The following is a 14,352-nucleotide window of genomic DNA, read 5'->3' as shown; positions in this document are numbered from 1 at the left end:
TATTTCATGCATTTTCATACGTTGCCATTTCGACAGTTTTTCACTCCGCCGGTCTCTGGTTATAGGGTGGCTACATGCGGTGAATAAATTTCGCACCGTGTATATAACTGACAGCATGAATGTTTGTGTTGCTTCTTTCGTGCTTTATTGATGATGCTAACCTCTCAAGCAAAGTTTTCCAAAGCTTCAAATGTGGAACACGAAAACTAATGGACGAACACACACGCGCTAGAGACCCGAAGCCGATGACTTCAGCCGCTCGCCTCAACACAGCTGTAAAAGTTTCGTCGTTGGAAATAAAAATCGCATACCTACGTACATGCTATCTCGTGCGCTCGTTACGTTTGCTGCCATTTTGTTTCATGCTTTGGAAGGAAAGAAGAGGCGTGTCATTAAGGCTAACTGCTTTTTGGTTTGGGTGGTTTGGTTGGTTTGGGTGGAATGATGGTGTAGTTTGGGCATATGGGTGATTTGAACATAACTTTCGTTTTCATACACCTCCTTATTTCCATATTATGCGGCTTTTTTTTCATTCATATTTATGTGAATTGTTGGTTTCATTTTCCCAAATGTACTTGTTCAATTATTACACAAAGGGATGCAAAATCAATGTATGACATACAACTATGTAGTATTATTGAACTTTAATATTACATTGGTGAAAAAACACTACGTGGGAATCAGGAAAGTTGGAAACATATCGAATTTTAATCCATATGTATTTTTCAAAACGGAAAACACGCCGTTGCGCTAATCATTGTATTTACTATCGCTAATCATTGTACTACCGCACGATCGCATATTTGTAACATATGCATTTTTTCCTTTCTCGTACAACAAAGTTGTACCGAACGGCTATATGATTGCTAAAAAAACTTGATAAAAGGCCCGGAGACCCATAGTGTTATATACCGATCGACTCAGCTCGACAAACTGAGGTGACGTCTGTTTTTTTTTGTGTATGTGTGTGTGTATGTGTACAAATTTTGTAGGCACACTTTTTAGAACTTAGAATTATCCGATTTACTCGCAACAAGTTGCATTCGACGGGGAATTGTTTGCTATTGGAAATGGGCCCGATCATTGCTTTTCGGAATTATTGAAAAAACATTGTTTTTTCCCCAAAGGTCCCCCTTGAAAATTCAAAGAACAATTTTTTTTGAATGGTGGCAAGGCAAAAATATTAAAAATGATCGAAAAATGTGATCTATTCCCCCAAAGAGCTTTTTTGACCTTTCTAATGTGATTTTTTCAATATATTTTATAATGCACGAGAAAGGCATCATCACTGCTAGGTGGATTAATCTGGGTTTTTCTGTATGACGCCACCATTTGAAATACATTTTCAGCATCGCTACTGATGGCGCGGGATCGCAACAGACGCCTTTTTTGTAATCAACCAAAGGGAAACCAACTCTAAACTTTGCGATAATATTACTCATTGTCCCGCAATAGCTTTTCGTGATATTTCTAGTATCCATGATTTTCCTCAAACAACGATACAGTTTCTAGTTCGATTGTTATAGCGTTTGTCAATTAGTTGTCGAAACACAGTGCTCCCCCGTTTGAGAAACACATCAGGTGTAATACCTCTTACAGACCTAAACCACTTACAGATTCTAAAACAAACTTTCAAACCGCATTCTATATTTCAAAATGCCATCAAACTGAAACGGGACAAACAGTTGAACGGTCTGCAGCAACTACGTCGACGACCACAACCAATACTTTCCGTTGAAAATGCTAACAGCGACTGCTGTGTCCGCTCTGCGTGAAATCTTTTTCGAACTGAGCATAAGATCCAAACCTGCAAGTTGTTTGATTTTGATATCTGTGCTTGCGATGCATGTACGTGACTGGTTGATTTACCTATTTCTAAACTTTTTACCGATAATAAATTTTTAATCGATAATAAATCATTTGAAAGCAGTATTTTCAGATAAACACAAAGAAGCGTTGACTTTTCCTTGATTCCTTGAGTTAGAAATCCATCGAAAAACGGCTGAGATAATAATGTTTAAAGTCTATCATATTTTCGTGACGCAAAGTGTACCCCAATGTAGAAAAGACAGACGTAGTCCTACGTCAAAAAAGTTCCCGAAAAAAGGGTGGTGCAGTAAAGGTTAGGTAAAAAGATATTTTAGTTACTAGATAAAGATTGTCGCTGTCGTCGCTGTCCGGAACATCTTTTGCTGGCGAGGATAGGGGAGCTAAATGTCAAAGAAGGAAAATCCATACGATTTGACAGGTATGTACCACACATGTTTCGGACAGCAGAACAAAGGGAACAGTAGCGACAATCTTTATCTAGTAACTAAAATATCTTTTGTTAGGTACGATGCAATAAAGGTTATATTGAGATAGAGAAATATTTAGACAGGGAGGCAATCGGAATGTATGGAAATTTTATGTGGATTGAAGGAATAGAGGACAACGGCTGTGTACCCTGGTGGTGATATGCTCAATTAAATTGATGCTTATTGGCTTTAAGTAGTGGAGATTTCTCGGTAAGAATGTACTCAGGACTTTAACATAAATCACATTTATTTGCTTTTATATGAGATAAATGTCATGTAGGTACCACCCCGCAACTAAATTAAGTTAACATGCAAACCTACATGATTATAAACACTGTATCTATGAGTATTTCATAGCACATATGGCACATCAAAATGATGTAGAGACAACTACACAACTCAACAACATTTTGTCCATGAATAATTATCAGTCATGAATCTTCCCCTGACATGTGCAGGTGGCTAGACAGTTCCTCTGTCGCTTCAACCCTTCTGGCGTTACCGTATTGCACAACCAACCGGGCCATGTTTTGTAAAGCTCCCGACAGTTGGCCCACAGATCCGCTGAACTGCAAGTGTTGGTGCACAATCTGCAAATATCGGGATAGAAAAATAAAGAAAACAAATAATGAAAAATATTTTTAATAACAAATAAATAAAATATACAGTGTCGACCCGATTTTGTCACTCCCCGATTTTGTCTACCCCCGATCAGTGACGGGAAATGTCGTATCGATGTCATGGGACTAATTTGTTAATAACTTTTTTCACAAGTTATTCACAACTGTATAAACTATATAAACATGTAGCCCTTAAAGGATCCTAAAACTTTTTCTAATAGGTCATTGCGCTAAAGCTGAAATTGACGGCGTGAGAGCCCAATTAGGGTCAAATGACATTAATGTCATGACATTCCGTGACATTTTTTTAATTTCCTTATCATGCCTCACAGTTTGTATTTAGAACAATGGTCTGTTCGGCAAAGTTGTAGCATCCTTTAAGCATTACATGTTAGCCAAAAAATCTGAATTGTAAATCACTTTTGAAAAAAGTTATTAGCAAATTAGTAATAGCAACCCCATGACATTTTTTTGACATTTCCCATCACTGCCCCCGATTTTATCACGTTTTCGACCCGATTTTATCACGTCCCGATTTTGCCACGTTTTCGACCCGATTTTGTCACCCCAAAAAATTTAGTCGTTCTTTTTATTTTCGTAAATGAAACCGCAAACAACAATGATTTTCAAGAAATAAATTTTACCGCATGGAATTTTCTATGTATAACTTTCCAGTACCTGCGAAGGATTTTGTAAGCATTTTCAACAAGAAATAACGAGTACCGTTCACGCATTTTGCCTTTCCTAGGCATAAACTAATTCATATTTGTAAAATAAATTAAAAAATTGAAAATAATTTTTTCCCGATTTTGTCACATGCCCTATTTTATCACCCCAAAATTCACCAGGGGGGTGATAAAATCGGGATATTACTGTATTATAATTTTTCGAAATAATCCTTAAAACAAACAAAAAGTGGTTATCCCAAAAACAAACTGAAAATTTCAGCATTTATCAGGCATTAGATACAAAAAGAAATAAGGTACACTGGGGGAAGTGGAAAAGGAAAAATCGATAGTTCATGTTCATGGTAATTCATGCCATTTTAGTCGCTTGAAATTTATAAAAATAGATTTGAAATTTAGGAGTTATTTTTCCACTTAACCCAGTGAAATGGGGTAAGTGGAAAACCCAAGTTATCTTGACCTTCAATTGTGATGAGTAGTGATATATGATTAAAATCAAGATGGTAATTGCTCGGAGTATCTTTTGTTGAATAATTTCGTTGGATTAAAGGAATAGGTCCCCAAGGAATTCTTGTAATAGCTAGGGTGGGTAGGTTGGGCCTTCTCGAACACTAAGTATACGTAAAATCTGTATGTTCGCCCCAAAGATGAACTTTTTTATGGAAGAATGAGATTACAGACTTATGAACTTATCGACTCAGTTTAATGAATTGAGATGATGTCTGTGTGTGCATGTGTTTATGTATGTGTGTGCACAATACACGTACAAAATTATCACCTATTTTCACGCACTTTTCCCTAACCGATTTGTTCGCAACAAATTGCATTCAACGTCACTTGTTATGAATATAAATAAATATGTATTATGGAATATATTTACCTATCAGTGCTATTTTTATCTTTCCCATACATTTTTTTTTCATATGTAAAACATGTGAAAGGCATCAACACCGATAGGTGGATTAATCAGGCGTATTCTTATGTACATTAGTCCAATCACCACTGAAATCATAATGATAACAAAGAAGGAACATATTAAGATTAACAGCTATCGGAATAAACCATGGAGGGAAGGAAAAATTTGCGTGGTCAGAACATTATCCACTTTCCCCGCAGTGTTCAATACCAGGGGTAAGTGTAAAATCTTTTAATTATTTGCTTTCATCGTACAAACCACTACAAACTGAATGTGATTAGTTTAATTGTATTATAATGGTCACCTGTGGTGCAAAATCACAAGAAAAAGGAACAATTTATGCAAGTAAGAATTAATTTTATGAATGCAAAAATTAACTTCTCGCGAAACCTAAAATGACAGCTCCAGCGTAAACTGTGTTAGTGTATGTATAACACAGATTTTAACATAGTATAAGTGTGCACATTAAAGTATATTTTTGCACAATGTTATGGTGTGGTAAAAACTGTAACAGCCTTGGCCTTCAGACGCTGGATCTTTGCAATCGGATTCTCCGGGCGATATTTTTCCAGAAGCTTGAACAGCTGCTGGGCGGTGTGCTTGTCCAAAGCCTGTGAGAACTGGTTGATTGGCGGCGGGATTTTCAAACGCTTCTGCAGCACAGCCTTGTGGCGCTGGATACGAATGTACTTCGGCCAACGAACAAAGCGAGACAAATCACATAATTTAATATTCTCAAATGCATAGGAAAACGTTTGACGTATGAACAGTACAGACTTTAAAGTGGCACTAATGTAGCTGTTTCATTGCACTTAACGAAAAACAACATTGTGCATTCAAAATGCTATTATAAGACTATGCCTCTCATGATTGCTTTGAGAATGCTAATTTAGAACAGCCAGGTTTTCGAAATGCTTATATACAGCATGGAGCATATGCAATGCCAGTATAATGCTACTATAGTGTTTACTTTAATGCTTATTGGACACATGGGTAGCTTCTCATTCGTAAAAATATACAAATATCGGCATAATACCAACTAGAGCTACAGTTATGGGCAAAAGGATGATCACAACCGAACCTCTTCCCTAACTTTATTCGAATGTTTTTTCTTAAATGTCCATTTTTTTATTGCATGTTTTTGGTCTTTTCATTTCTGATACCTTTGGGCCAAAGCCAAAGGCTTTGTCTGCGCTGTTACTTTTAAATAAGTATTTCAGTTAGGTTGAATTTCAACTTTTGTTTTGATTTTTCTTCATCAATGTAAAGTGACCACATTATTACGACATAATTTAATATTTCTTTTTCCTTGGCTTACCTGATTTTTTTCGAATGGCAGTGCTGATGGCAGGAACCGCATGGTTTGCCTCGTCTGTAGGGTGTGCCTAATTTATCTTCGTGGTTTCCGCTGGAAATCAAAATGCAAATAAACTATGGCAGCGTCGGACTCTACATCGGTTAAACTAAACACGCAAACTGCTGGCAACTAGTGGCTGTGTTTTCACTTGTGTTCGAATGGCTATCAGTAAATGGAGCGTGAAATTCGCCTGAATTTATTTGAACGTAAGGTGCCCTTCAGTTTGTTTGGGTAGTTAAACATTTTATAACTCAAATCGATTTAAATCATTTGAAGTTATCTTTACACTTACATTGGGCAGTAGTTGCATACATAATTGTAGAAGGGCTTCCCCCGAGGACCACCTCGAGGACATTTGGTTAGACCGCAGCCCACTTTATGTGTTGCTGCCCACACCATCTGCGTGTAATGTCCAACCGCTACTAAATCGTTTTGATGCGATCCATATGTGAAATTTTGTCGCTCAGCATACCACGTTTTCAAGGCGAATAACCTATAGAAAAAATATATATATTTGAATTAAATCGTGAAAAGACATTTAGAAATAGTAAATAAACCTTCGGGACATGAAAAGAAATTTATTAGTTGGGCTGTTTACTAGACTGCTCAAGGCATAAAGTATTATTGCTAACCACATGATATACAGATGCATGTATGGTAACATGCCTTAGAACTCTCACTGCTTTGAAAGTGATTATCAAAATTCTAAGCTACAGAGTAGTAATGTATAAATTATACGCTGTAGTACAAATCTAGGGACAGACAAAAAAAAAGTATGGAAGCAAAAAATTTACATTTTCATCTAAAAACATAAATATTTTTTATTAACTTTCCTCCTGTTCAAGGCATAGCAAAGCGCTCTGAGTTAAAGCTAGTGAAAACAGTTTTACTTTTAAATTATTGGCTTAATTTTATGACATTGTAATATTTATTTTTATAATCAAAAGAAAATGACCGTAACTTAGTGGTCCTGTAGACTATTCATACATTTATCTGTGTAAGATTGTACAAAAAACCAAGCAAGTATTAATTCAACTAAAAGACACGAAGGCACAAACTGACCAAGTACACAAATTTACACTATTCAAACTTAAAAATTCAAATTTTAATTTTATTTTCAACAATACTTGTTCATGAAAACGCACAGCATAACCGAGGCGCAATAAACTTTGAAGGAATAATATCGAAGATTGCAATAAGTTTTGCAGTAATGTTTTGTAGAGGGAATAATTTTGTACAGCTATTCAAAAAATCGTTTTGCTTGTGAACATTAACAACAATTTGCAAATATTTAAGCATCTGTAAGCAAGAATTTTATGTTTTCGGCAGAATTGTAATTTGTAAAAAAAAAACAAATTCGGGGACCATGTATTTTGATTAACACCTTAAGAAAAAATCTTACTCTCTAAGGCTAATTGAATTACTAGTCATAAATTTGAATGTCTATTATCCGGATCAAATCGACCGCGTCGCTAAACATCAAAGTAATCTTTTAAATTGGCAACAACTTAATAAAATTACTACATCGTTCCGTTGACAAATTGACATACGATATCGAAAGACGTGTTGGTCTCCGAGGTTACCCAATGAATACTCACCAAGGCACCTTGTGCGTCGAGACGAAGATGTTCTGACCACACGCACCGTAGTTGTTGACCCACCTCCCCTTTGGACTATCGTGCGTTAGCAACCGGCACTGGTCCGCCCACTTCTGAGCCGACCGGGCTGCTCCGTAATGCCACTTCTAGAAAGAAGGAAACGAATAGGAAAATAATTTGAAGACAGAGATCAGACATCTATGCCACAGCTAGATACCATCAACAGATAAGTTGTAGATAATAATAAAAACCAACAATCAAACACGTGATTCATACAAATGAGCAACCAAACAGTTTCTATCGATGCGATAGTCACAGAAAATTAGTGTTTTGATGAAGTATAATCCGTGATCCGAAAAACATATCAAATTCGAAATACGTGAGATCATAAAATTTTATCGTGAATGAATTCTTTATACAGTAAACCCACAGATATAGATCACCCACAAATGTGGGTCAATACACAGCAAAAAGAATTGGAAATTGAACAACAAATAAACAATCGAAATTCAATTAAATTTAATTAAATGTTACAAGCAAGCATTCGATTTAAAATAATAGCAAGTTCAATTGAATGTTGCGTTTCTTTTCATGCTTCAAAATGTGCATGAAAATACATTTAATATTATTATTTCATCTATGTATTATTTTTATCTATGTATAACATAGATATAACAGGTGAAATGTCGTTATTCAAAAATACAGATACCCAATACGCTCTTAGAAAAGTTGTCAAACGCAACCCAAACCTATCTTTTGTGCGAGGCTCTTTACTGTTAAAAAAGGCTCTCCTGGGTTTGAAACAGAAATATGGGAAATATCAAATTTTCAAATAGGTTATCCATGATTCCAAAATTTGGAAAGTTTTTGCCGACAACAACTCGCCTACTTTTCACACCTGAGAAGTTAATTCCAATCATTATCATATGAGAATGATTCAACACAATCCTGGTTTGAAATTTATTTACATTTTTCGCAGTAGTGTGGGGATTGAGACTTCTCGGTTAAAAAAATAGCAAGTGTTTGACAATACTTAGTAAAACTCTGTCGTATATGAATTAAATAGTTTTGTACATTATTGGACCATCATAATTAAACATCATTTATAAAGTGGGCACACAAAACAGAATTCTCAATTCAAATATAAGTGAACGGCCATCATTTAAATAACGCTAAGGGGGAGGAAGGGTTTTCTGAAGTGTGATGATCCATACAAAATTTTCACATGTTTCTTACAAAAAGTGTGACAAAGCCCACCTGTGTGAGGTTTCGTTATTAAAGGAGTTTCCATCATTTTTTTCTTTCCCAGTGCAATATGAATCATTTATTTCTGTCGGCTTCCCTCACTCCTGATTTTTGAAAGCGGAGCGACCCCTCCATCTCCATCAAATAACCAACCTCCCCCACCCCCGAAGCAGCATTTTTTTCAAACATGATAAAAATAGAATCGCAAGCAAGCGACAAGCATAAAATCGTATAGCACTTGAAAAGTACGTTGTTTCACCGATAAAAGCGAATGAAATATCAATCAACAAGTTTTTTCCATAATTTATATTAAATACTAATATTGACATTATTTGACAATTTTGAATCCTTTCCGCTTGCATAATCTATTAACATAAATGCAAAATCATATGGCGAAATTTCACATCAGACAATCATAATTGTGGGACGACTGTCGGTTGTATACATATTTGAACGAACCGAACACCCACGATTAGCATGAAAATTTATTATCACATCAAGCTCAACACGTTGTCCATAACTGATATTGTCGTTTTATGGTGAGAATATAAATTATTCAAGATTTTTATTCGAAGTGTTTATGGTATATCAACATGATTAATTCTTCCCACAGAATTAAGCAGTGCTGTAGACTACAATACTACAGCAATCAACGTAGCTAATAAACAACGCAATAAAAGAATGCTCTAGTAATATTTAATCAAATTTATGTATAGTACATATAACTAATTTTTTCTCAAATAAATTAAACAGTTTTGTACACTCAGAAATAGACCAAACCTGTAGGGGTACCGGGGGTAAAGTGGGCAACGGCTTGTTTATCCCATATTTATGGATTTCTCGGATTATTTTTCATGCTACATCATGATTTATGCATTTCATGCTCTCCGAGCTATTTTAAATCATGAACTAACTATTTAACAGCTAGATTTTACCCAAATTCTGCGCGCTCTCCCAAAATGCTAGTTTGATGTAATTTCAGCACTGTGGCATTTAAGCCATGAAAACTCTGAATTTGTAGTTCTGAACCAAAATATACTGCCTATGATCGCATATTTGTAACATTTGCATTTTTGTCGATTTTGAGATAAGCTCATGAAACATCTACAAATTGCTAGTTCTTCCAGCTGATTAGGTGAAATAAGAAAGTAACATTAAGCAAAGTGACCGCTTAATCGTAACACTGGAAAATTTTATTGCCGGTACGCCATGTGCTGTGTACAAAATTTTTCGAAATTAGTTTGCATTCAAATAACAAGTAATGGAAATGTTTCTACCGAAGATTCCAACTGGATAAAGTGTTTGTGCAATTTCTGGGCATTTTTAGAAAATGATTGAGATTTGCATACTTATGCATATCACAAACTTCATCGTTCCATTTCTCCCATGCCTACTTTTGTCGATTGTTACAAATATGCGATCATAGGCAGTATAGTTTACGTCATTTATGTTGCTTGTTGTGAAGCGGTACTGGTTGGTGTAAGATAGTTTTTTAGCAGTTTTTCGAAACTAGATAAATTTCCTGCCAAACTATGCGAAGCCAAAGGAATCGGTTGGTATTCCACAGAGTAATGGCCAATTGAATTTAAAAAAAAATGCCCGCCCTATCGTTTTGTCAAACCCCGGTACGTCTGCTTGTCTGTGATAAAACTAAAGGTTTATACTTCTCAGGTAAATTTGAATGTTGTTGGGAATGTGTATTTGGTTTGAAACATTTTGAACGACTTATTTGCATTATTCACAAGATTGTTCCCTTTACCCCACCGCCTGACCATTTTACCCCGCCCAAAACAAAATTGAATTATTTTGAACAAATTTCAAATCATTGAAATAACATATTTGAATATTTTTTCATTTTTCTCACAACAGGCTTTGATAACCAATAAGATAAGCTTCGACACACCTGCATTGAACAATGCAATTTCTTGATATCCACTTGATAAACACCACCCATAATAACATACAAACAAATCATTTTTCATATTTTCAAATTTTATACTAAGCTAGAGTAAAAAAGTAATCTATGCAGTGACGTAGCCACGGGGGTGGTTTTGGGTATTAACCCCCCCCCCAAAGACAAAATTTTCGGAAGAAAAATTTTTTTTTTTTCGAAAAAACATGTTTAGAAAATATTGAAAAATAAAATCCCAATAGAGAATTTGAACATCCGATTGATGTGCGAAGATAAAAAAAATCACATTTCTGAGTAAATCCACTGAAGAGTATTGCTTGAAGAAGCTATACCATGTCGTCGAAAGACATCTCGTCGAATGACATTTGGTCGAAAGGACATTACGTCAAATGGACATTTGGTCGAAGGGACATTTAGCCCTAAAAGTTTTTTTAATACACTAGAGACGCAGGTCTAATGACGTTTGGTCAAAATGAACATTAAGTCAAAATCAGAGTTTAGAATCTTCGTACATTTGATCGAATGACGTTTGGTCGAAAGCGTATTTCCGAATTAAACATCTTGGTATATTTAGTCTAATGACGTTCCGTATGACTATTTGAAACAAAACAACTTTAGTCAATAACAATTAAAAAATAAATGATTTATTGTGGTGTTTCTAAAATCAAATAATGATTGCTCCAATGTTGTCCAAAAATGATAGGTTCATTAAAAGAATAGGGGAGACTGGGGAGACTTGATCTCCTTTTCTGATTTCCAATGTATCACAGCCAAAAATAAATAAACATACGCGATTTCCACACAGACTCTCTAAGAAATATAGTATTTAACTTTACTGATGTATGACAGTCCTTGAATTATCGATTTTTTTAAGTGCTGTCAAAAATCGACCTTTAAAATATTAGGGGAAAATTGATCCCTTTCCAAGAACTTGCTTTGATAAAATAGAAAGGTGCCATCAGATTTTTAAAATATTTTTCCTTAAAAAAACGCGAAATTTTCGAGTTGCTGTGCGTATACCTGAACGATTTTTGTTATTGAATTCGTCAGCACATGCAATTTTAAAATTTGGGGAGACCCCTTATGATATCTACGCAATAAATAATTTTTCCTGCCAACCCTTCATCCAAGGATGTTATCGATCATTTAGTAATCTGCGTTCGATCATTTAGTAGTTTGTTAATAACTCATTCCACCGGCCTAATTTCAAAATGTGTTGTATGGTGGACTTTTAGTGCGAAGGTTTTTCTACAACTCTCCTTAACAGGTCGATGTTCGAATTCCACTATTAAAGGAGTTACGGTGCTAGTTTTTATACTTATACTAAGTGATAACAAAATATGCAATCATTTAGTCTAAGTTACTGCTACTAGCGCTATAACTCCGTTATTAGTGAAATTCAAACAACGAACTGTTAGGCAGAGTTGTAGAAAAACCTTTGCACTAGATGTCCACCATACAACACATTTTGAAATTTACCCTCTGGAATGAGTTATTGACAAACTACTAAATGATCGAAGGCAGATTACTAAATGATCGATAACATCCTTGCCTTCATCAAATCTGTCAAATCTACAAAAAATTAGAAGCCTGAGAACAGATTTGTATGTTTTTGAATTTTTTCGCCAAATTTGTGTATGGGTGACTAACGGGGGATCAAATCATCAAGTGTTTCCATATTGAGGCAATAACTTCAAATCCAAAAATCCTAAAACTTTGATGGAATGTTGACATTTTCATCAGTACAGATCATTAAGCATATAAGTTTTGTGCTGTGAAAAAACGAAAGCTTTGGTCATTGTTATGAAAAGTTGTACAAATTTTGCGTGGCCAATAAAAAAATCTTAGGAAAGTTGTCAATTCAAAAAATAACTCACTACATAAAGGTCATTTGTCTAGAGGATCTATACTAAAAAATACGCTAGAACAAAACTACTTTAGTTCTCGATAAAACAGGGGTGATCAAGTCTCCCCGGGGATCAAGTCTCCTAACCTTCCCCTAAATAATACGAAAATATTCCTGACTATACCATATACGAAAATATTCCCGTCTATACTACCTGGTCAAAAGAAATTCAGCCGAATGATGTTTTGTCATTAGACATGAAGTGGAATAGATTGATGACCTATGACCGTTTGGTCGAAATTGAATTTTCGGCCAATAGTTAAAGAATTATGGTTGGAAGACAATTTTATTCTGTATTAATTATTGTAGGGTAAAATGCCCAATAGTGGACCCCCTAGTAGCGGAATTTTGTTCGTCCTGTCATAAGGAGTAGAAATTTTCAACATATTTATTCTGCTTGATATCTAATACCAAGTTCTGCATTTCCTCTTTACGATACATACATGAAACACTCAAATACACGACGTTATTCGTTGTAATTAACATTTTAAAGTCGGACTGAATTCGTCCTATAGTAGACCCCCTGGGGGTCCATTATAGGAAATTGCTTCCCTATAGTCGACACTTCATTTGATTTTTATGTTCCGTTTCGGAACGTTCTTCTTCCCTATTATGGACCCCCCAAAATATTCCTATAATGGACACTCTCGTGTTTATTTTTTATAGAATTGTGAAAAATCATCTAATTTTGTTTTCCATAGCATTTCCAATGCATGTAATCAAATCATAGGACTGTAAGGTAGGTTCTCCCGATGGAATTTCGTAGCAAAATGTTTACATTGTGCTGTAATTATGCAAAAATGGCTGGAGGGTCCACTATTGGTTGGGGGTCCACTATTGGACACTTTACCCTATTAATATTGAGTGAAAGAGTTTCAATGAAAAGAATAAGAAAGCCATTTCCAATCGACCAAATGTCCTTTCCACTAAACGTCCTTTCGACAAAATGTCATTTGACCAAATGTCATTAGACTAAATGTTCCGAAGCTGACTACGATGAAGTATTGGCAAACTAACATTGATATCATTGGTTTTTGACCATGTGCCGAAAAATAGAATATAAGGTATTTCACCATCAGTAGGTACCTAATATTTTGCTATTTCTGTAGGTTTTAAATTTTTCTATAATCCACCAGGGTCTCCAGAAGTTTCTGTTAACTCAAGTGAAAAATCCTCATTAGTATCCATATTCATTTCTTCCGCTGCTGATTGGACTTCCTCACGTCCTTAACCAAGAATCTGTTGACGAATTATCTTTTTAACTAATTACCTATTACCATTTTTGGTTATTAGTTAAATGGATAATGGTGTTTGGACTACACTAATGGTGTTTACACTAGAACAAGTTTTGGTGGTCATATGGTTCCATACCTCCTACTTTGTATGTTTCCATCATATATTGCTCATGTTCTCATTCCGTTTCCATCTTCCATCCTAAATCAACAACTTGACTAGAGCGACAGACAAATCTCTGCCATAGAACCTAACCCCCAGATTCTAATAAAATTCCGCATGAACTCGTGGCGAGTGCAGAGGTGTTCTCGGCTTGCAGTGGGCGAGTGATTGCATAATCAGTTCCTTCCCATCCCCGACAGACCGTGAGGACGTGGCCAGCGCCGTTATCGACCATTGAAAAATACTAGAGCTCTCGGACTGTGCACATTGAGGTTGAAGAGCAAATCCCATGCTTCTATCCATTGCTTCTCTGTTCAATTGCGATTGTTCTGGTCAATCACGGAGTAGCAACTACGAAATGCACGGTCATCATGCTCATGCTCAATGGTGTTTAGACTTAATACTATCAACATTCGACTA

At 35.6% G+C, this 14,352-nt stretch overlaps 1 protein-coding gene across 1 annotated transcript in view; it reads right to left on the bottom strand.

Annotated features, from left to right (window-relative positions):
• Positions 1-2,551: 2,551 nt before the first annotated feature.
• The window catches only part of LOC134217563 (cysteine-rich secretory protein 1-like), a 37,612-nt gene continuing 25,811 nt past the window's right edge, over positions 2,552-14,352 (bottom strand). Inside the window, exons 4-7 of the mRNA XM_062696341.1 lie at positions 7,475-7,620; positions 6,169-6,369; positions 5,838-5,927; positions 2,552-2,887 (exon numbers count right to left, since the gene is read on the bottom strand). Coding sequence (XP_062552325.1) covers positions 2,725-2,887; positions 5,838-5,927; positions 6,169-6,369; positions 7,475-7,620 — 600 coding nt within the window. The 3' untranslated portion in view covers positions 2,552-2,724. The remainder of the gene's footprint in view (positions 2,888-5,837; positions 5,928-6,168; positions 6,370-7,474; positions 7,621-14,352) is intronic.

This window comes from Armigeres subalbatus, chromosome 2 (genome assembly GCF_024139115.2).
Source record: "Armigeres subalbatus isolate Guangzhou_Male chromosome 2, GZ_Asu_2, whole genome shotgun sequence".
In the NCBI taxonomy this organism is placed as follows: Eukaryota; Metazoa; Arthropoda; class Insecta; order Diptera; family Culicidae; genus Armigeres; species Armigeres subalbatus.
This window is presented reverse-complemented; position numbering and strand designations above follow the sequence as displayed.